Source organism: Phalangium opilio, unplaced genomic scaffold (genome assembly GCF_054372755.1).
Source record: "Phalangium opilio isolate 3A_F unplaced genomic scaffold, DU_Popi_V2 ptg000042l_1, whole genome shotgun sequence".
NCBI lineage: Eukaryota > Metazoa > Arthropoda > Arachnida > Opiliones > Phalangiidae > Phalangium > Phalangium opilio.
The window spans coordinates 2771079-2793044 of NW_028324166.1; the positions used below are offsets into that span (position 1 = coordinate 2771079).

The window sequence follows — 21966 nt, forward strand, 5'->3', positions numbered from 1 at the left end:
AAGCGAAGCGAAGCTAAGCGAATCCACTCTAAACCACTCTAAATTACTCTAAACCACTCTAAACCACTCTAGCCACTCTAAGCTAAGCGAAGCCACTCTAAACCACTCTAAACCACTCTAGCCACTCTAAGCCACTCTAAACCACTCTAAACCACTCTAAACTACTCTAAACCACTAAGCTAAGCGAAGTCCTAAGCGAAGCTAGGTTTCCTTGTAAAAACCATGAGTTTCATCGAGTTTTCGGTACATTTATGCAAATTAGTATTCTTGTAGCAAACTTTTGAAAATAGTGGTGGTTGGGGAATTTTATGCAAATTGGTATATTGGCTGCAAACCATTGAAAATACTGGTTTTATGCATGAAAAAGTTTTTTAAGAATTTATGCAAATTAGTATTTTGGAAGCAAACTTATGAAAATGGCGGCCTTATGAAAAAAAATTGGTTTGCTGTAAACTTATGCAAATTAGTAGCGTCCGGTAAAAAAACTACGTAGTTTTTGACAGATAAATTAAAATTTAAATTATAATAATCTAGATAAGTTTGTAAAATATACCAAACTTCAAACGAAATGCCATGTCATTTGCATTTGTATTCCTTTTTGCATAATTTGAAGTTTTTATGCACAAGCCTCGAACGTAAACCAAACATATCTGTTCCGTCAAAATACTCCGGCACTGATGATTCGGGTAATTTTCCTTAAAATAACCCAGCAAAATATTTATTATTTATTATAAATATTTATTTCCTATAATAGATGAAATCTGGATCGACACAGATGACTCTGAAAATGGGAAACAGAATTGGAAGCCATCGACCAACTGGTTGAACGCTTGCATCTCGGATATTTCTCCTTTCTCCGATGTCTTGGTTTTGAGCAATCCGGAAAGAACCCTTTTTTTAACTTGTAAGAATTATTCCCGCCCTCAAATTAAACCACAATTAGATTTAAATATTATTTAAATTTATAGCAAAATTTACAAAAACGGAAGAAAACGGAGAAAGTCAAAAGTTCGTTCTAGCAGCCGACAAATATCTCGCTGTTGAAAATGGGTATTTAATAATTTTAAATTAAATTTGTTCGTAATGAAAGTTTAATTTATATTTTTTTAACGATAGAGAGGAAGTTACGTCCATCTTATGTCTGCCAATTTTCTACCAACGAAAGTGAGAGCTTTCTTGGCCGTAAATAGTATCGCAGTGTAACAAAATTTTTTTTACGTTTCCGTCTAGGAGTCAGCATTCTAGCCCTGATTGGACATGCGTTATCATCGGATTTTCCTCTGGATATCTTCGAATGTATACCGAATCTGGGGAATTGTTGTTCTCTCAACAAGTTTTTGATTTCCCGATACGAAATATGCATTATGAGATGTACAATTCCGTGGAATATGAAGGAGATTTAGTTATAGAGGGTGACATTAAAGTGGTTGCCATTGAAGGCTTTGTTCTGTTGCAAACGCTTAAAGTGTGTCGTAATCAACTTGCTCGATGTGAGTATGATCTTTTTATGATTATAGATGGTAAAGCTAATTCATCCTCAAATTTAGCTAAAGCTGGTAAAGGCGATATTGCGCAACCACCTCCACTTTTATGCAAACGATGGGCGTTTCCTGAAGCAAAAAATTTCCAGTCTTGCGCAATTATTGGTAAGATTGTTTTTTATAACGGCTGTCGAGCGTTTTCAAAGCTCTGCCGCGTTTCTTAAGGACTCGGACCCTTTTCTAGAAGGACTCGGACCCTTTTCTAGAAGGACTCGCCCCCTTTTCTAGAAGGACTCGCCCCATTTTCCTGAAGGACTCCCCCCATTTTCCTGAAGGACTCGCCCCCTTTTCTAGAAGGACTCGCCGCCTTTTCTAGAAGGACTCGCCCCCTTTTCTAGAAGGACTCGCCCCATTTTCCTGAAGGACTCGCCCCCTTTTCTAGAAGGACCCGCCCCCTTTTCTGATAGGACTCGCCCCTTTTCTGATAGAACTCGCCCCATTTTCTAGAAGGACCCGCCCCATTTTCTAGAAGGACCCGCCCGCTTTTCTAAAAGGACCCGCCCCCTTTTCTAAAAGGACCCGCCCCCTTTTCTAAAAGGACTCGCCCCCTTTTCTAAAAGGACTCCTCCCCCTTTTCTAAAAAGACTCCTCCCCCTGCTCTAAAAGGACTCCTCCCCCTTTTCTAAAAGGACTCCTCCCCCTGCTCTAAAAGGACTCCTCCCCCTTTTCTAAAAGGACTCCGCCCCTTTTTCTAAAATGACTCGCCCAGTTTTTCTAGGACTCACCCGTTTTTCTAGAAGGACTCGCGCGCGTCTCGGAATCACTCGCGAGCGTTTCTTGATCCTTATTTCTAATACTAATTTTCAGGACACAAGTCATTGTCCATGTTTGATTACTTGATGTCAGAAACCTTGCATAATGGACCAAGCACTTACCCTCAATCTTCAACACCCGTTGTAAACTCGGCGTTGACAACTGGTGGCGATCTGTTTTTGGGTTTTCATAATATAACTGAAAGTGCCACTCCTCAAGCGCTGTCTGATGTGGCAGTTGCACTAGCATCAAAATTGAAGACTATGTTCACGCCATCTATTGGGTAAATAGAAACTATTTCTGAAGACTGTCTTCAGAAGATAATTAACATATTGTATTGAAACAATTGCGAAAGTTGAAGGGTCATGTTTTCAATCTCACCCATAATGTTAAAATATTTAGAATTCAGTATTTTGAGGTCTACCCTAGCGCCATCTAGCATACGACAGTTTCAATATTACGTCATAGACGCAATTATAGGCTTGAAATTTCCCCAAAACATTTATTTTTAATAGAGTGCTGTCAGTTGTGACGTCAGATCCAAGGTTAAACGTCACGAGTATGCCTTTAGCAATGAGCGGCCATGACAGTTACCGTTTTTTCTTTATGGGAAAACAGCATGGGTGACGTCACACCGGCGCTTCTGACAGCACTCTATAATGGCCTTTTTATATATCGGTAGTGATAACCCCCTAGATATGCTGGAATCCAAGATGGCGACCATGACGGCATCCCAAACTCAAACCAAAAATGTAAAACTCAAAAATTCCCGCTAGAGCGTCCACCTGACCTTGAGCCCTGCCTTCCAGCGTGCTATTTTCCCCCTCCTGTGTACTAGTAACAAGGGGGCGGCCGCTCGAGCGGGAAGTTTTGAGTTTTAAATTTTTTTGTTTAAGTTTGGGATGGCGTCATGGTCGCCATCTTGGATTCATACATATCTAGGGGTTGTCACTACTTATATCACAAGTTCATAAGATATATTCCATAAGTTTGTCACTGGTTACTAAGAGCTTATCATGAAGTGACGTAGGTCCTAGATTTTCGTAAAGCGACGCCTGGTGAGGTGCTGTCAAAGGCATAGTAATGCAGACTAAATAACTATTGGTAGATGGACTGCAAATTTAACCGAGTGTATAGTCAATTCTCGCTTGTCGTTCTCGAGCTAGCTCTCAGTAAGGCTCTAGCATTACAAAGTTGGGGAACATATATTATAAACTTATGGTATAGTCCGCTACCACGAACTTTCTCGTGACGTCATACCCTCCTATCTCTTACCTCGGTTTTTGCGACCATATTGGAAGTCGTCAACTCAGCCATACAATTTAGACTACCAATATTGACGTCACGTACCCATAGCTCCTCCCCTCTCAGTACCACTCTATATTCATGTTGTCTAAACTAAACTTAAATCTGGTTTAAAAGGTCGAGATTATGGAATAACGCGGAAGAAAAGGGAGATGTGCAAAATGTTGCTAATGAAACATACGCAAACATTCCTTTAAGGTAACTAATCAAGGTTGCAAACTAACTTTTATGAAGTTTTAATAACTTTAATGCTGAAATAGATTTGGTTTCTACGATAAAACGAAACAAGGGACTAAAATCTACCTTTCCCCGGACCGAAATCTAGCGGCAGTTACTGATAACCATAATAGAGTTCTTCTTATTGATGTTAATAGAGGACTCTGCATTAGAATCTTCAAAGGTGAGAGAAAATTTCACGGAAAGTACTCTAAGTAGTAGTAACTAAGAAAATTTCACGGAAAGTACTCTAAGTAGTAGTAACTAAGAAAATTTCACGGGAAGTACCCTAAGTAGTAGTAACTAAGAAAATTTCACGGGAAGTACCCTAAGTAGTAGTAACTACCCAGATAGGCACGAATCCAAGATGGCCGCCGTGTTTTCTACTACTGAGGTAAATGCAAGGTTGATTTCTTTTTTCAGGGTACAGGGATGCGCAGTGTGGTTGGATGAGATCGGACGAAGCTGATGAATCGGAGGGAACAGTAACTGCCGATAAAAAGGGACAGAATTCCAGAAAAGTTCATTATTTAATCATTTATTCGCCCAAACGTGGCATCATTGAAGTTTGGCTCGCACCGAAAGGACATAAAGTTGCTGCGTTCAGCGTCAAAAGGATGGGAAAGTGAGTGCATATTAATTACTAATATTAACTAGGAATTAGGCAAAACTTATCTGAACCAGAGCAATGTTTGTTAAGGGTAATTTACAGTCTTTGTTTAGACTATTTGAGTACTCGTCGTGTTGAGACGTTTTGAGTACTCGTCGTGTTTAGACGTTTTGAGTACTCGTCGTGTTTAGGACGTTTTGAGTACTCGTCGTGTTTACGACGTTTTGAGTACTCGTCTTGTTTAGACGTTTTGAGCTAGTACTCGTCGTGTTTAGACGTTTTGAGCTAGTACTCGTCGTGTTTAGACGTTTTGAGCTAGTACTCGTCGTGTTTAGACGTTTTGAGCTAGTACTCGTCGTGTTTAGACGTTTTGAGCTAGTACTCGTCGTGTTTAGGACGTTTTGAGCTAGTACTCGTCGTGTTTAGGACTTTTGAGCTAGTACTCGTCGTGTTTAGGACGTTTTGAGCTAGTACTCGTCGTGTTTAGGACGTTTTGAGTACTCGTCGTGTTTAGACGTTTTGAGTACTCGTCGTGTTAAGACAATTTGATTACTTTTCCGTCTATCCTTTTCCTTCTATAAACCTTTTAATTAGAGCCAATTAATACTTGTCAATTATCGTTTCAAAGGCTGTTTTATCCTGGAATCTCTGTCTTGGGTCTAAATGGCGTGCAGCAGCAACAGATGAGAAAAATATCCAGTAAAATAGGTAGTTTGATACCCTGTTGTCTTTTGGAACCAAACGGAAACATTATGGCAATTGCAACGAGTTTCAAAGATGCCCTATTGTAAGATATACTGTGCAAAAATTACTTTGTACTTCCGTTAATAGTAATCTAATTAATATAAATCAAAGGAAACCATTAGATAGTCATTCGCGCGATGCTTCGCTTTACGAAGATTTGCAAAAATGTATTAAAAGTTACTCGAATGATATGGAAGGTGAAAATTTATAAACTTAATAATGAGTACCTTAATTAAAATTAATTTTAATTTGTATTATGGTTTCTTGATTACCAGAAAAATACGTTGAAGAAATGAAGTCCATTATATTTAAGCTTGAATCTTACGAATTCCTCAAAAAGGTATTTGGATATCAAATAAAATATTTAATTAATTTAATTAAATTAAATTTAATTTCTATTAAATCACACAGGCAGTTCATCTATTAATTGTTTCATTCGCGTCAAAAATTCACTGCAAGGATTTGTTTTTAAGCTGTATTAACAGCATGGTACAGCGGTTCAAGTTATTGGGTAACGTACAGGCTGCATTTCTGTAGCTTAATATTAAATTCTTAATTTTCTCTCTCTAATATTGTTTAATTAATTAATTATTCAAGATGAATTGAGTAATGATCAGCAACGAATATTGCTGTCGTGTATGAAGATATTGCAACTTGCCGAAACTCATAAGGGAATTCAGAAAATAAACTACGATGCGTCCAAAGAAACACCCGATAAAGATTGCAAGTTTCCCGCTGATTTGCAGGTATCAATCAATCAATTAATTTATTTTAATTTAAAACGACATCAATAAATTTAATTTAAAACTCAATAAATTTAATTTATTTTAATTTAAAATTAATTTAGTTTAATTTTCATTAATTATTTTCCTAAGACTTTGTCATCGGTATTTTCCGTTACCGAACGAGAAACGGCCGACATTATATCAGCCCTATCCTTACATTCTGAAGTAACAATGAACAGATCCAGTAAAAGAAAACGGGTTTCGTTTGTTGAAGAATTTGATACAGATTCCTTGGGATTTTTTTTGGATCAGTTTCAAGTGTTCGGTCTAGAAGTTTGGGACGGTGAAATTGATTCCTGTACAATTCCTGTACATTTTGATGAACACAAACTGGATTCCTTATCTTTAGGTAATGTTAATTGCTTTCTCTAATTATTACTCGAGGCTTTCGCCAAGGCCCAAGCCTTTAGTACTAGAGCAGAGCAGGAGTACTCGAAAATTGCGGTACTCAGTTGTGATCGAGTCTTGAGTACCAGATTCGATCGACAAGGCTTAGAAATTGCTAGAGCGCGAGTACTTCTATAGTATCGAGTCTTGAGTACCCGATTCCTTGGACAAGGCTTAGAAATTGCTAGAGCGCCAGTACTTCTATAGTATCGAGTCTTGAGTACCAGATTCCTTGGACAAGGCTTAGAATTTGCTAAAGCGCGAGTACTTCTATAGTATCGAGTCTTGCGTACTCTAATTGTTACAAAAGTCCTTCGCCAAGGCCCAAGCCTTTAGTACTAGAGCAGGAGTACTCGAAAATTGCGGTACTCGGTTGTAATTGAGTCTTGAGTACCAGATTCCTTGGACAAGGCTTAGAAATTGCTAGAGCGCGAGTACTTCTATAGTATCGAGTCTTGCGTACTCTAATTGTCACAAAAGTCCTCCGCCAAGGCTTAAAAACTACTAAAGACGCGCGGTAGTTCCGTTTTTTGTGATGACTAGTTTAAATCAAGTAGATTTCAAGCAATAACGTCTATGATAAATGAAGATAATTAAATTAGGTTTATTAATTTATTTGTGTGTGTGTTTAGGTCAACTACTTTTCGACGCTGCTTTAAAAAACCATTCTTTTGTGGGAAACATAACGAAAAGTTTGGACTTGTCTGGAATATCGGGACTAGATTTAATTGTAACTATTTTCATTAAGTTTTAGAGTAAAACTCCGCAAGTTTACGAGTTTTTCTAACAATTTTCTCTAGAAATTACTACTATCTCATTGGCTAACTGGAACCTCACACGCGCAACATTGGAAACATTGGATTAACCTTCACCAGCTTCTTAAATTTTGTTTTCTAAAGATCTCTACTGGTAATTAATCAGCGACAATTGAAATTTAATTAACTTTTAATTCTCTGTAATGAGAATTTGTCTCCCAAGATGGCGCTGAAGTGCTATCCCCCTTAGATAACAATAACAGTAACATTAATTCATGGAAAGATGAGGTTTTGACAATGTTGGCCGAAACTTCGAACCTGGAAGCCGCGTACATCGCCTCTTGGATCTTTCGAGCCCTGCTTTTTAGTGAACAATCGGCAAAAGACGATCAGTTCCTTTCAAAATTGGAGTCTAATGAAGAAAGTGTCGGTTCGGATGATGCTAAGGACTGGGAGTCCTTTACGGAGGAATCAATAGCTTGGAAAATATTGGGGAATCGGCTTGAAGACCTCTTAGTGCTCGATTCTTTACTAAAAGCGAAGGAAGCACAACGAAAGAAGGAAATTTCGCCATCTGTGGTTCATGTAGAGCCATCTTACGGTATTTGTCATCCAATATCAGTTTCGGAAATCCTGCAACGAGGACAAGGTATTTATCTTCTTTTTTTTTTTTTTCAAGTACCATAACATTATCCCTTAAAAGAATGACCTTTTAACCCTTTTTCTAATTATAAAAGGAATTAAATATTAAAGAACTAATTAAATAATCTCTTATTACAAAATAATTAGTGCATATAATTAGTCTTAAAAACTATCAAGGACTTACAACTACTGCAGTAGTTGTAACCACCCAGATAGACATGAATCCAAGATGGCCGGCGCCCAAAACTCAAACCAAAGTTTAAAGAAAAATTTAAAACTCACTCAAAATGTCAAGCTCTAAGTTAAATTTTTGTTTAAGTTTTGGTATGACGTCATGGTGGCCATTTTGGATTCGTGTCTATCTGGGTGCTTACAACTACTTACTGCGCCATCCGCCATTGGTTTAGTGACATCTGTTAAATCGAACCTCTTACCCCTTCGGGATTGGTTTGAATTCCCAAAGGCTAATTAACACTAATTAAATGCTAACTATTTTGTAATAAGAGACTATTTTAATTTTAATATTTAATTCCTTTCATATTTAGAAAACGGCCCTTCTTTCTAAGGTATATAATGTTATGTTACCTGAACTTTTCATTTCAGTAGCAAGGATCTATTTAGTTTGATAGCAAATAAATTGTATTTAATTCTTTCCGACAGTTAGTTCATTATACCTTATTTAAAATTTCAGGATCAATTAGTGAAATTGTGGCAGAATGGGCAGTTTTTAACGATTTACCACCTGACTTCTTTAAATACGAACCCGCCGCCACATTGACAACACCCAATGAAGACAAACTTGATTCTCCCGAACCTCTATACGAAGCGGACGGAAAACGATTAACACCACTTAAAAGTAATTCCTTTCCTGTCTCAAGTAGTGTCAAAAGTAATTTAAAATTAATGTACTTTTTTTAATCAAGATCTGTTGAGGGAAGTCAGTAAAAGGTTCCCACGGTCTTGCGATACGGAAGCCATATTGGCCAATACGAGTTGGGAAAATATTGTAGCGTGGAACAAAAAACCAGATAAAATAACTAAGCTACAATTGGCCCAAAAACATCTAAATACAATTAAAAGCTCGCAACTGAAAAACGGTATGTTAATTTTAAAATAATAAGGTTTGAACGAAGAACGTAGTTGATGGGAAAAATGTATACTGATTTAGGTGTGGCGTTTATGATGTGGAAGAGCTTCATTTTGCCACGATTTGAAGCATTAGCCCTACTTATGGAGAAGGTAAGTTAGATTTAAAGGGACTGTAAAGTACGCATCGGCGGGTGGGTAAAAATTATTTGAAATACGTCAGAGGCACGTGACCAAGGAGAGGCGTGGTTCAAAGAAGCTTAGTTTGTTTTATTTCGAAAACCACCACTTCATGGAATTGGCGCTGCAATCTCGCGAAAAACAAGGACTAGATGTTAACTAGTCCCACTCCATGAGGAGTCTTTGTATCTTGGCATCACGTGATGTCTGTGACGTATTTCAAATAATTTTTACCCACCCGCCGATGCAACGGCAATTAAATTGTCTGATCACGAGTGAACTACTTCGTGTTATAGGTTGGAAAGACCCCTAAAGATCGTCTTTGCAAGCAGGTACCGGTAAATACTCATAGTGCATGTAAACTCTTATCATAATCAGGTAAATAACGTACAAGTACATTCTTTAGGACTTGTTAATGAGCGCTAATCACTTGGAAACGTTTCTGGAAGTGTGTTGTAACTTATTGGAGTATTTCCTCAATGTATGTTCAGGAACTTGTTAAGTATTACATTCCTTTGGACTTTATTACTATTGTTTTCGTTCAAAAGGGTGAAACTGGTCGTACCGAAGAAGAAGAATCTGTTACGCCTTTTCCGCCTGATGACCTTTGGCGTCAGTCTCGTAAAGAAAAACCCGACTCGCGTTCTAGAACACGATCGTATTCTGGTGGAAATAAGCCCGGTTTGGTTGTACTCGCTTCCGATATGGGACCTCCACATTTCAGCGCCGTTCATTATCATTTGTCATTGGCCAAAGTCTTGCTGTTTGTAGTTACCTTTGAACTTAAAAATACCCGGCCTCTCTCGAATTTCTATGACAAAGAGGTAGGTTTTTAAGGTTATTGAAATTTGCGACCTTTTTTGCGATCAGTTTTGCACATAATTGATATATCTAATGGAACTGATTAATAAATGGGATATTTATGTGATCAGTCGTGAACAGTAATGATATTTATAGATATTAGAGGAATTATCAGTGGTGTTAGTGATCGACATGTGACTGATTCCCGGTAATGTTAGATGCTTGTTTTTCGGGAAAGTTTTGTATAGGTAAGGATTCGATTTTCGGGAAATTGTTGCAAATGTAAGCAATCAGTTTTTCGGGAAATTGTTGCGTAATAAGCAGTCGGTTTTTCGGGAAATTGTTGGCATTATCAGCAGTTGGTTTTCGGGAAATTGTTGGGATTGTAAGCGGTTGTTTTTTGGGAAATTGTTTGGATTGTAAGCGGTAGTTTTTTCGGGAAATTGTTGCTGTGTAAGCAGTCAGTTTTTCGGGAAATTGTTGCTTATGTAAGCAGTCGGTTTTTCGGGAAATTGTTGCTAATGTAAGCAGTCGGTTTTTCGGGAAATTGTTGCTAATGTTAGCAGTCGGTTATTCGGGAAATTGTTGCAAATGTAAGCAGTCGGTTATTCGTAATATTGTTGCAAATGTAAGTATTCGGTTTTTCGGGAAATTGTTGGGATTATAAGCAATTGTTACGTAATTTTCGAGATATTAACAGATTGGTGTGTGGGCATTCTTTCAGACTTTAGTCATTGTCATTTTGGAAAAAAAAAAATTGATTCGGGTCTTGTCTCTTTGTTTCGTTTTTATTTCCATTATTAAGGCGAGAACATTTTTTTTCGGCGAACTACACAAGGAAGTGTCCATGGAGTACAATAATATTCCATCAACATCCGTTCAGAGTTGTAGAGTAGATTTCTTAAAGAAAGTGGCAGCCTCAATCGCCCACCGAATCCCTGACATTCCACCGCCAAATTCCCAAACAAGTACAATGGGATCGACAACGCCGAGGGAAATTTCGCAAAATTGTCCGCTGCTTGAGGCGAGCAAATGGATTAATAACGTTATTCATCAAGCGAAAGCTTGGAGTGTTAACGCGGATGAAGTAAGGCGTCACTATGTTTGCGAGCTTTATTCCTGCGGCCATGACAGGCACGCTGAAGAGGTAAGATATGCGCATTTCTTGTTTAGCATATTCCATTATACTGCTCTGAGATCGGTCGCGATTTTGCAAGGGTAGGTGAAGGTACAGATAATTCACAGATTGCTCTGGAGAGAAAGGAGGTGCTTTAACATTATTCCCCCCCCCCTTCCCGCGAGTCTCGGCTTTGGTTTAGTTTAAAGCAATGCGCGGGTGAAGTGCACTTTCCTTATGAACTCCAGTTTTGACTTGGCAAAGGCATGAGGCATTTGTGGGCGGGATTTATAAGGGCACTACAGAGTAAAATAGTTGTGTAGAAGATTAGCCAGTGGAGCCGATATTTGGTTTAATACAGATCGGCTCCGAGTGTGACCTGATTCAGATCTTTAATAGCGTTTTCCTTTGTGGTCTCCTGAGAGCACTCGGAGATCGCACCATATTTTCGTTATACGTCACCGCTCTAGCTCGGAGGACCGAATGTAGTTGCTCCCAATGAAAGACAAAAGTTTTTTCAGAGCGGTTTTGTGACGTCATCAGCCGCTCCATTTTGGTCGCTCCGTCTCTAGAGTAGGAGCGGTTGGGATCAATCCGGGAGGGAACGACTGGGCCTATGTAAGACGTGCTTCCGTCTCGGAGCAGCTCGTTTTTTCCCAATGAAAGACGATTTTTTTTTTCGGAGCGCTCCGGGAGTGCTCGGATCACCTCAAAGAAAAACGCTATAAATGGAATAGGCAAATTTTTTCACAGCGTTCGGAGCAGGCTGGGAAATAAGGATATTTTTTAAACTAGTCCTTTGGACCAGTGACCCCCTAGTGTCTGAAATCATTTACTGGTCTCCGGACTGGTCCCAGCCTTTGCTCTCCAATAGATTTGCAATTAATAAACTGGTCCCGAGGACCAGTAACCCCCACTTCTTGAATTAAAAAACTAGTCCAAGCAATTAATGAACTGGTTTTGGACCAGAGGAAGTGTGCTATTTCCCAGCCTGGTTCCGAGCGCAGTTACGCTATTAAACCACGTGGTGTAAGCGTGAATTTTTTTGTCAGACAATGACTTCAATAGTTAATACAAGAGCTTTAGCATCCGAACTACTGGTTTTGGGTGGACAGAGATTGGCCAATATAGTACTTTCATCCACGGACACTAATGTAAAATTAGCTGATTTGCCACCGAAACTCTCATCATGGATTAGAACGTTGAATACTGGTTCTCTAAAATCTGGCAACATTTCTCTAGAAGCGACAAAGACCTTAATTGGACACGTTATCAGTTTTATTGATGATGAAAAATCTGCCGATTATAATTTAAGTTTGGATCTCTTTGAAGCTATAAATAATTTAATGTAAATCCTAATGTAATTCCATAATTTTTATCCCCATTAGTTTTAATTTAAAATTTTAAAAGAAATGTTCAATTGCTTAATTAATGTGTGAATAAGTAGAGAAATAAAAAAATTTAACATGATTGTAATATAGAAAGTATAAAAATATTTGTAGGAAAAATAACGGGAAATCATGTATTTCTAATAAATGCTTAAATGAGTTTTTGCTTATTCCTAATTAGCTAACATTGCCCATGGCCGGAAATAAGCACAATAAAATTTTAAAATGTCCCATAACTTTTTAAAAAACTAAGGGGGTCACTGGACATTTTGACCAATAAATTTTCCGAAGTTTTGATAGCTTGACTATGAAGATGCAACATTATTTTAGCACACTCCAGTGGACAATGTCCAATAAATTTTCCAGTAAAATGGGGGGGGGGGGGTCACTGGACACATGTCCTATAAGATTTTTTTCTTATTTCCGGCCCTGAACATTGCCTAGTGTTTTGTGGGACTGTAAACACTAATACTCTTTGGACCCACTCCTATGATCCCGTTTAAGTGTGAACATAGTGGCAGTGTTACTAATATAACAAATTCTGGCTGTGCATAAAGAACAAACAAAAAATTTCGAAATTTTGTATTGCCAGAACAAAATGCGCAATTTCATTATTCAAATTTCAAAGCCTTTGTATATTTTAAGTGTTATGAAACTCGCATCCATGAGCGCAACATCGGGTGGGCTATTTTACTGTGCCAAGGCACCATCTCGGTCTTACTTTGCTTATTTACAGCCCTGTTGAAAGAGATAGTGTGACGTCATTAGAAAGTTGGCAGAAATCTGTCTCTGTGAGTAGTCTGCGTGCTTATATAGGTCTGTTTCGCCGATGTGCAGGTAATTATTATTTTTATCTATTTTTACTTTAATTTTATATTATAATTATCAAAAAGGCTTAATTTATAATGTTAGGAAATCGATCTAAGTAAATTAGTAATGGTACCAAAGCTTAAACTTCAACAGTATCCTAAATTTTCGTACACAAGCTAAGCCTACTTTAGGCCTTTGGTTTAGATTGTTGTCCATGTGCTTCGCGAAGAAGACGGTCGTGTGGAAAGCCGGAAATCGTGGTGTTTGAAAAAAATAATTCCTTTATAAAATTAGTAATGTTATCCCTAAAATATTTCGGTAGTCAGAATTAGCTTATCTTTTATTAAATTATTATTCTAAAGAGATTGAGCCTTTCGTTTAATTTTCCTAGTATTTGTGATTTTGTGAAACCCTTAACCACCATGGATAAAGAATGCGCGTGAGGATGAGGAAATTTTACGCTATAGGATAGGCAACTCCCTATCTCCGATGGCAGCTTATTCCGTATATACGCTGTTTCAGCTTCGGTTCTCAGCACGCGCAAACCTAGGTCTCTATATAACGTAGCTTTGCGCGTGATGACAACAGACAATAGAAATCCAGACAATAGAAAATCAGTTTTGCTTTCAAGCTGCATTACAAGGAGACCTAGCTTTACGCGTGCTGACAACTGAAGCTGGGGTAGGGAGTTGCCTATCCTATAGCATGAAAACTAATTTGCTCACGCGAATTGTTTATCCACGTCATTCGCGATTTCCCCATAGCTGTTCATAATTCATTGGTATGTCTCGGATAGGGCAAAACTTAGAACGGAGGTACTAGATTGTGGGGCTACAAATGAGCTTTAGTTTTAAGGAAAAATTTCCATTGTGGTGCGTGCAAATGGAACTTAGTTAATTTAACACTATTAAAGAGAGAAACGTGTGTTTTACCTTAAAATACCTGAAATATAAACGTAAAAGACACTTTTAAGTAAAGAATCGAACGTTTCTGTGGACCGAGTGGGTCACACATTAAAACGTGGCGAGAAATGTTTTTGCACAACTGATCAATGTTTTGTTCATTGGAGTCATGTTAAATTTATTCAGTTTTGTAATATAAATTAAGTAAATAAATTTATAGGCTGTTCTTTAATCTTGACAGAAAATAAGTGCATTAGTGATGAAAACATATCAGAAATTTGTTTAACTACACTAAGTACTCAAGAAAATAAAAAGATAGTGAAATGTTAGAAGAAAATGTGTTTAATCTTGAAGTTCGATTTCAATTCATGTGGATTTAGTTATAGATGGCTTACACACATGGAGTATTCATACCATTCACACCTGGAGGGCAAAAACGAGTCTGCTTTTGTCCTCCAGATAGCCCGGTCTCCTGTTGTAAATGGTATGAATCCTCCATGTGTCTAAACTATCTATTGCTTCTTATAATTAATACTCGAAGTAAAGGTTTTAGTAATTCTTAATTGTGTAAACGGCTTAAAATTAATTTGTAGTAGTATATTTGAATTTTACGCAAAACGGTTGTGAGACAAAAGTGGCAAAAAGGCATCAATAGTTATGATAGCAAATTTTATACCTAAATTATAGATACCGCGTTATTATATGAGAGTAGGACAGTTTAGTTGACGCATATAAGCATTTAGCTTACTTACATTAGCTATCTTTTTAACAGGCCATTTGCCTGGAATATAATCACTCTCTAGTTCAAGTTAACTTTGACATAAAAACTGCTGGTGTACTTTGTACGAGTAAACCATGCCGCAGAACGAGCATATCGAGCTGCATCGTAAAAGATACGGCTACCGTCTTGATTACCATGAAAGAAAGAGGAAAAGAGAAGGGCGTCTGCCTCACGATGCCGCCGAAAAGGCCAAGAAGCTACGAGGCATTAAAGCCAAGCTTTACAACAAGCAACGATATTCCGAGAAGGTTAAAATGAAGAAAACCCTTAAGATGCACGAAAAGAAACAGACCAAGCAACGCAATGATGACATTGTCCCCGAAGGTGCCGTGCCCGCTTATCTATTGGATCGTGAGGGACAATCAAGGGCCAAGGTTCTATCCAACATGATTAAACAGAAACGTAAAGAAAAGGCCGGTAAATGGGACGTCCCAATCCCAAAAGTTCAAGCGGTCAGCGAAGCCGAAGCTTTTAAGGTCTTACGCACTGGAAAACGAAAGAAGAAGTGTTGGAAGAGAATGGTTACAAAAGCCACATTCGTTGGTGACGCCTTCACTAGAAAACCACCAAAGTTCGAAAGATTCATTCGTCCCATGGGTCTCAGAGTTAAGAAAGCACACGTAACTCATCCGGAGTTGAAAGCCACATTTTGCTTGCCAATTATTGGCGTTAAGAAGAATCCCAATGGCACTTGCTTTACATCGTTAGGTGTCTTAACAAAAGGAACTGTTATAGAGGTTAATGTCAGTGAACTTGGTTTAGTAACCCAAAGCGGTAAAGTCGTATGGGGTAAATACGCCCAAATTACTAACAACCCTGAAAATGATGGGTGTGTTAATGCTGTACTTTTGGTTTAAAAGAGAATAATAAAGATTTGAAGATAATTTTCAGTTATTTGTCGTTGCCTAGCACATGCACATTTTTATAGACTTACATTTAGTTATTGAACATAAAACTGAACCTCTTAATTTAAACTTCTGGACCATTTTATACGTTACACAATAGAGCTATTTCAGAGGGGGTAATGACTACGTCACCAATGCTATTTTCCCATAGAGAAAACCCTCATAAAATGTCAGCCCTTCACTCAAAGGCAGGCCCAATTTTCGTAGCAGACGAAATTTCCCCCCCACTGAAATAGCTCTATTATAACATTATGCATTGAAATTCGTTTCACTTCACAATATAAAACTGGGTATTAGTGAGGAAATAGAGCTATCTCAGCTGTGACGTCAGTGTCTGAGTAAAACGTCACGTTTGCTCCCGCTTAGGTTCTATGGGAAAATAACATAGGTGACGTCACAGTTAAGGCTTCTGGGATAGCTCTATTATGAAAACTTCTTGTAGCGTAAACATATTTTCAAATGGACACCCTTTATTTTGAATTTCAGTTCCTGGTAGCTGTCAAGGATGCAGATTTTCGTTAAAACCCTAACGGGTAAAACCATCACACTTGAAGTAAGTTACTAAGTGAAACTTCATTACGTAAGTATCTCTTAATTGATTTGAATCTTCATTTACTTTATATAGGTTGAGCCAAGTGATACTATTGAAAATGTAAAAGCCAAGATCCAAGACAAGGAAGGTTGGTATTTATATTTCATTACAAGAATAGTTACGGGGACTTAAAGGAAAGCGCGGCTCCATGATCACCCCTAGCATTCTGGCTAATCTTCTGCACACGAATTTTACCTTGCCAAAGGCAGGAACCAATCAGACCTAATGCTCTAGTTCCCATTGGTTCCTGTCTTTGGCTTAACTAGCCTTCAGCAAGCTTAGCCACTGTGTAGCAGAAAAGCCATCTATAAGGGGCATCAACGGAGCCGCGCTTTCCTTTAATGTATCTTGTAGTCACTGAAAATTATTTTCGGTTATGTAATATGTTGTCTACGACAATTATCTAGGTATCCCTCCGGATCAGCAACGTCTCATTTTCGCTGGTAAACAACTGGAGGACGGACGTACTTTGTCCGACTATAACATTCAAAAGGAGTCAACTTTGCATTTGGTCTTGCGATTGAGGGGAGGCGCTAAGAAACGTAAGAAGAAGAATTACACGACACCCAAGAAGAACAAGCATAAGAAGAAGAAGGTCAAGTTGGCCGTACTGAAGTTCTATAAAGTGGACGAGAATGGAAAGATCACTCGTTTGAGGAGGGAATGCCCCAGTGAAGAATGCGGTGCTGGTGTTTTCATGGCTTCTCACTTTGACCGGCAATATTGTGGCAAATGTTGTTTGACCTATGTGTACAATAAACCAGAGGATAAATAAAGTCATGTGATTTACATTTGATGATTGAAAAAGCGTTTGTTTTCTTGAAAACACAGTTTTGCTATTCTTTATGTTGAAAAGGAAATTTTTCAGCTTTCTTTATTAAAACTAATGTCTTTGTGCCTTTTTTTTCATTCTGCATTGTAAACGAACACCTGTTGTATGTGAACCATATCTGCTGTAATTTCTTCGTTGTTACCGACCTTTTTCCTAATTTCTCCATGATAACGGCATATTCCTCACTTCCTCTGTAGATAACGCCATCTTTGGTTCAGTAAATGTTTTGTCTGAACAATTTTAAAATAGTACGTAATTTCTAAAAGTAATCATACGGTAATATAATTCAAAGATTATTTACATGTTTTTAAGTACACATCATTGCTTGTGCTAATATCAAATGTATTTTATTTTACATCATAAAATCTACAGCTTCCATTACATCTCCTATTTCAAATGGATTTTTATTATGACCATAATGATTTTCATGGTCATCATGTTCTTCGTCTTCATCAGCATCTTCTCCATCTAAAAATTCCGGTTCTGTTTCTATTGGAATAATAGTCTTTTCAGGCGTAGTTGGGGCGGCTTTCGTTGTAGGTGGGATAACGCGTTTCGTTGTACCATGGTCGGCCTTTGTTACGTTGCAAATGAAAAATTTGTAATAAAGAATTCTTGTTGTTCCCTTATATGTTTCCAACGCTGGGTTTTCCGTCGTGCCTGCGGTGCTAGTCATTTCACCACTTGATGTCGTTTTTAATTTGGGTTTCTTCTTATGACGACATCCTGGACATTTCTTGTCCCAATCGTCTAAAGACGATGAAGACATGTCCTCCGTTGTTTCGCTTCTTGCCGGTATATGTGGTTCTGGTAATGTTAAAATGGATTTATAATACAGATCTAAGTAAAAATCTAGAGAGTAAAATTAGGCCTGTAAGAATAGTAATTTTTCAAAACTAATCGAATAAAAATCGAACAGTAAATCTCCTATTCAAAATCCGAATCTAGTACTTGTTCAAACGAATATATCTAGTTTTCCATAAAATCTAATTTGAGTAATAATTTTTTCTAACTAATAGTTGAAAATTCGATAACTCGGTTTTCAACACTATTAATCGTTTTTTGAAATACAGGTAAGAGTCTAAAAGTATTGTTATTCGCGCATAGAATGGAATATTTCCTTTCTCTCTGGTTTTTACGCCGTCGGTCTGGGAAATAAGAATATTTTTTAAACTAGTCCTTGGGACCAGTGAGTAGTGACCCCCTAGTGTCCGAAATAAAAAAACTGGTCTCCGGACTGGTCCCAGCCTTTGTTCTCCTATGGATTTGCAATTAATAAATTGGTCCCGAGGACCAGTAACCCCTACTTCTTGAATTTAAAAACTAGTCCAAGCAATTACTATAAGACTGATGCCGTGACAGAAAGAAATACCGCGATCTGCATAATCGTGTTTAAATTCCAAATCTAGCCCCCCCCCCCTCGCTTGAAATACGTTCCTTTTTCAATCGGAATTCATTGAGAACTTGTTTTCTTATCGATTTTAACCCCTTGCAATAGATGTCTCCATTTAGGAAACTGTATTCGTATTTAAAACGGTTCGAATTAAACGAATACTATTCGAAAATTCGAGTATTCGTACAGCCTTAAGTAAAATGCTCTATTATTCGTGTGACGAAATTCGTAATAGAGTAATTTCGGTTGAGAGGGGGAGTGAACTGTGTATCCCCTACGTTAGGGGCAACTTTGTACTAGAGAATACTATTTGCCCCCGGAAGGGAAGGGGAGGGGGGATATCACTAAGGTAAGAGATAGAGGGTTATGACGTTGCCGTATATGGGAAAGAAATTACTCTATAGTATCTTAAGTACGCGAGTAAATGATGGAGGGCCTAGGGAAATTTAGTTCAAAATTCTCGGCAGCCTACAATTTGGAGATTTCCCATATAGTTGCTGTTAGCCCGATGATAGAATTTAGTCAGAGTAAAGCAGAGAAAATTATGAGGTACACCCGCGGTGTTCAGGTGGCTTTAAGTTGCTTTGAAAGAAGCTTGGGAAAAAAAGGGACCATAGCTATCTGGAAAATTCTGAGTATAAAGATTTGAAATTTTGCCCATGCGCTGCGAGAATAAAATAAGAATTTCCATCTCGCTCAAAAGGCTGGGGGTGTGTTGGTTTACAACAAGTAATTTTTTTCTCTGCTGAACGGGCTCCTAAGCGAAATGCCTTTAACGTGATAGAAGTTACTAAAGAGACAGCAGCAAAGGGTTCGAACTTAATTTTGAGATAATATTTCTGTCAAAAGATAAGTAGTAATAAGTCTTTATAACGTTTGAGAATAAATAACCGTTAATTGTAAGTTTGGAAACTTAGTGCGTGTGTGATATATAGAGACTTCGGGATGATGGAGAGTCTAGACTAGAGTCGCGCTACAACGTGTTGCGTTAGCTCCCGGTTTTTATTTGTTTTTCAACGTTAATTAATCGGGTTAAACTGTGACATGAGATGAATTTAAGCACCCTAATAGTTCCTTTCCTCTCATATATAATAGTTTGCGTGTATGGATCGCGAAAATGTAGTGAATTTTCCATCCTTTTTCTTTTTTGAACGGTTGGCCAAGGCTTAGTGTCGCCATGCCTTTTTCCCTTTATCGCACTCCGCCAGGCTGTCCGCCTCCGTCTAGGCTTTCGCCGGGCGATCTTTTTACTATACATAATGACTTGAGTTATTTACCCAGTACCGATCTAAGTGATAAACTCATTACTGAGAAACTCAATGTTCCTTGTGATAAACTCATCAAAGACCCTAAAGTCAAACTCCTAATCGGTTCCAGTGAGAAATTCCTAAATGTTACCAGTGATAAACTCAATGATCCAAGTGAGAAACTCAATGATCCAAGTGAGAAACTCAATGTTTCACGTGATAAACTCATTACCAACCCAAGTGATAAACTCATTTCCAATCCAAAAGATAAACTCATTTATGATCCAAGTGACAAACTCATTACCAATTCAAACGATAAACTCATTAATGTTCCTAGTGACAAACTTATTAATGAAACCAGTGATAAACTCAGTACTGATTCATGTGTCAAACCTAGTCGCGAATCAACTGTTGCACCCTGTGATGATTCGAGTGATGTCAGCTCTCAAAACGATCTCCTACCTCATCCTCAAGCTGATTCTTTTAACGGCCCCAAACTAAACTGTATGCCTGCACCATCTCGTCGTACAAAACGCGCTCGCCTTTGTACAAAAGTCAAAACGCCCATACGCTCAGGGAAAACTATCTCTAAACGTCCAAAGAATCCCTGCTCTTCATGTCTCCTACAAGTTCACGCCACACACAAGGCTTTTCAATGTGATATTTGTCTAGCATGGTGCCATATCGCTTGTGTCAACGTTCCTGAAGACATTTACAATTTTCACACCAAACAAACTTGTGATAACTTCGCTTTCTTCTGCCCCGCCTGTGCGGACAACGGCCCTACGGTACTACGCTCGCTTGCACACCATTTTACAGATTATAATGTTCTCAAACTGGAGGTCTCCCTCCTACGTGATCAACTTGCTACTTTAAATAGCCAACACCGCAATCCACCCACTCTCGACTTGATCTCCCCTACCACAGTCGAAGAGGCTTCAACTCAAACCTCTCCACCATTCAAGTCAAACCCCGATCTTGGTTCTCAGGTAGACTCTCTCTTGGCCATAACTACCGCCCAACAGGCTGAAATTGAAACGTTGCGAGACGATCTTACTCGTGTTTCTTCCAACACCTCCACTTTACGGGATGAAATTGTACGTAATCGTGCGTGTCATATATTGCTGTTGGACCGAGTTGACACCCTCAACGACAAATTAGACGCTGTTCGGCCCCCCTTTGCCCTCCCTTCATTGAGCACTGCGAAGGCTTTTAACCATTCCACGGTCTCGTCCGCCGAATCTACTGCTGACACCTCCCCAAAGACAATGGTCAAAAATGACCTCCCCACCGGTACTCCTGTTAACGCCACTACCGCTCCTGCTGACACTACTATGGTTAACGTCAACTCCAACCCCGGTACCGTTACATACCCTGTTTCTACCGATCTTGCTGCCGCTACAATGCCCTGTCAACCTCATTTGCCTGCCCCTGAGAAACACTCTCCTACCGTTTTTTTGCCCACGACTAATGTTCCTTCGGCCGTAATTCAGTCTCAACCTCCGCCACCTCATCGGTCTCTCTCGGACTCTTCGGCTAGAAAGTATAACGCCATACTATTTAATGTGCCTGACTACAATAACCCCCTAGAAGACACTCATTTTGCCCATCAAATCTTACAAGACATGTTCTTTAAACCTTCGGAGTGTTCTGATATCTACACGACCCGGCTTGGTCCTTTCTACCCCGATTACGCGCGACCCTTACGGTTTACCTTTCGTTCCGTGAGTCACCGCCAATACTTTGTACAAAGCATTAATGAATGGCGTAAGCATGACAATTTTCAATTCCCGGTCTCCCATGATCGTTCCCCTGCTCAACGCCAATCGCATCGTTCACTTGTTGCGCACCTCCGCCACCTCCGTGATCAAGGTCAAATGGACCTCTGTATTCGCCAAGGCAAAATCGTGCCCCACTCTGCTCATGACACTCATGTTCCTTCTTCATCTCTCCCACCCCCGCGAATGCCAAACACAACCGGTCCCTCTTTAAACAACTCACACCTCCCGCCGTTTCATCCCAACCGCCAACAGCCTCTCCCCTACGCCACTCCAGTCTAGTCATCTACTCGTTAAATGCCCAGCGCTTGTACAGTAAACGTGATGAACTCGTCACCCTAATATCAACCAGTAAAGTGGACTGCATCTGTATCTGTGAATCCTGGGCTTCCAGTAAACATGACGATGCTCTATTT

At 38.9% G+C, this 21966-nt stretch overlaps 3 protein-coding genes across 4 annotated transcripts; all 3 read left to right on the forward strand.

Moving 5' to 3' along the window:
• Nucleotides 1–458: 458 nt before the first annotated feature.
• Rab3-GAP (Rab3 GTPase activating protein) lies at nucleotides 459–12470 on the forward strand. Of its 2 annotated transcripts, none has more exons than XM_089836309.1 (27): nucleotides 459–686; nucleotides 755–904; nucleotides 969–1050; nucleotides 1117–1164; nucleotides 1231–1490; nucleotides 1548–1646; nucleotides 2349–2577; nucleotides 3717–3797; nucleotides 3860–3999; nucleotides 4239–4440; nucleotides 5054–5212; nucleotides 5281–5366; nucleotides 5445–5509; nucleotides 5581–5680; nucleotides 5767–5915; nucleotides 6045–6303; nucleotides 6974–7071; nucleotides 7142–7250; nucleotides 7320–7745; nucleotides 8430–8594; nucleotides 8662–8835; nucleotides 8907–8977; nucleotides 9301–9342; nucleotides 9411–9485; nucleotides 9553–9828; nucleotides 10611–10952; nucleotides 11975–12470. In XM_089836309.1, exons 1-27 carry the CDS (start codon nucleotides 569–571, stop codon nucleotides 12272–12274), a joined length of 4305 nt encoding a protein of 1434 aa, XP_089692435.1. In that variant the 5' UTR covers nucleotides 459–568; the 3' UTR covers nucleotides 12275–12470. The 2 variants fall into 2 exon arrangements, with proteins under 2 accessions (XP_089692435.1, XP_089692436.1); XM_089836310.1 differs by having other exon boundaries at nucleotides 9301–9336.
• A 587-nt stretch (nucleotides 12471–13057) lies between these two features.
• Ip259 (NSA2 ribosome biogenesis factor-like IP259) lies at nucleotides 13058–15685 on the forward strand. Its single transcript, XM_089836311.1, has 2 exons — nucleotides 13058–13147; nucleotides 14795–15685. Exon 2 carries the CDS (start codon nucleotides 14878–14880, stop codon nucleotides 15658–15660), a length of 783 nt encoding a protein of 260 aa, XP_089692437.1. The 5' UTR covers nucleotides 13058–13147; nucleotides 14795–14877; the 3' UTR covers nucleotides 15661–15685.
• On the forward strand, nucleotides 13076–17107 carry RpS27A (ribosomal protein S27A). Its single transcript, XM_089836312.1, has 4 exons — nucleotides 13076–13147; nucleotides 16195–16261; nucleotides 16334–16388; nucleotides 16708–17107. The coding sequence occupies exons 2-4, from the start codon at nucleotides 16214–16216 to the stop codon at nucleotides 17073–17075; spliced, it is 471 nt and encodes a 156-aa protein (XP_089692438.1). The 5' UTR covers nucleotides 13076–13147; nucleotides 16195–16213; the 3' UTR covers nucleotides 17076–17107.
• Nucleotides 17108–21966: the final 4859 nt, after the last annotated feature.

What these genes read in the sequence shown, in the direction of transcription:
- Rab3-GAP (XM_089836309.1), top strand. Translation starts at nt 569, where the DNA reads ATGCCATGTCATTTGCATTTGTATTCCTTTTTGCATAATTTGAAGTTT. An exon ending in CTCCGGCACTGATGATTCGG is followed by an intron (nt 687 to 754) that starts GTAATTTTCCTT and finishes TTCCTATAATAG; the next exon opens with ATGAAATCTGGATCGACACA. An exon ending in AAGCTCGCAACTGAAAAACG is followed by an intron (nt 8,836 to 8,906) that starts GTATGTTAATTT and finishes ATACTGATTTAG; the next exon opens with GTGTGGCGTTTATGATGTGG.
- Ip259 (XM_089836311.1), top strand. Translation starts at nt 14,878, where the DNA reads ATGCCGCAGAACGAGCATATCGAGCTGCATCGTAAAAGATACGGCTAC.
- RpS27A (XM_089836312.1), top strand. Translation starts at nt 16,214, where the DNA reads ATGCAGATTTTCGTTAAAACCCTAACGGGTAAAACCATCACACTTGAA. An exon ending in GTAAAACCATCACACTTGAA is followed by an intron (nt 16,262 to 16,333) that starts GTAAGTTACTAA and finishes TACTTTATATAG; the next exon opens with GTTGAGCCAAGTGATACTAT. An exon ending in CAAGATCCAAGACAAGGAAG is followed by an intron (nt 16,389 to 16,707) that starts GTTGGTATTTAT and finishes ACAATTATCTAG; the next exon opens with GTATCCCTCCGGATCAGCAA.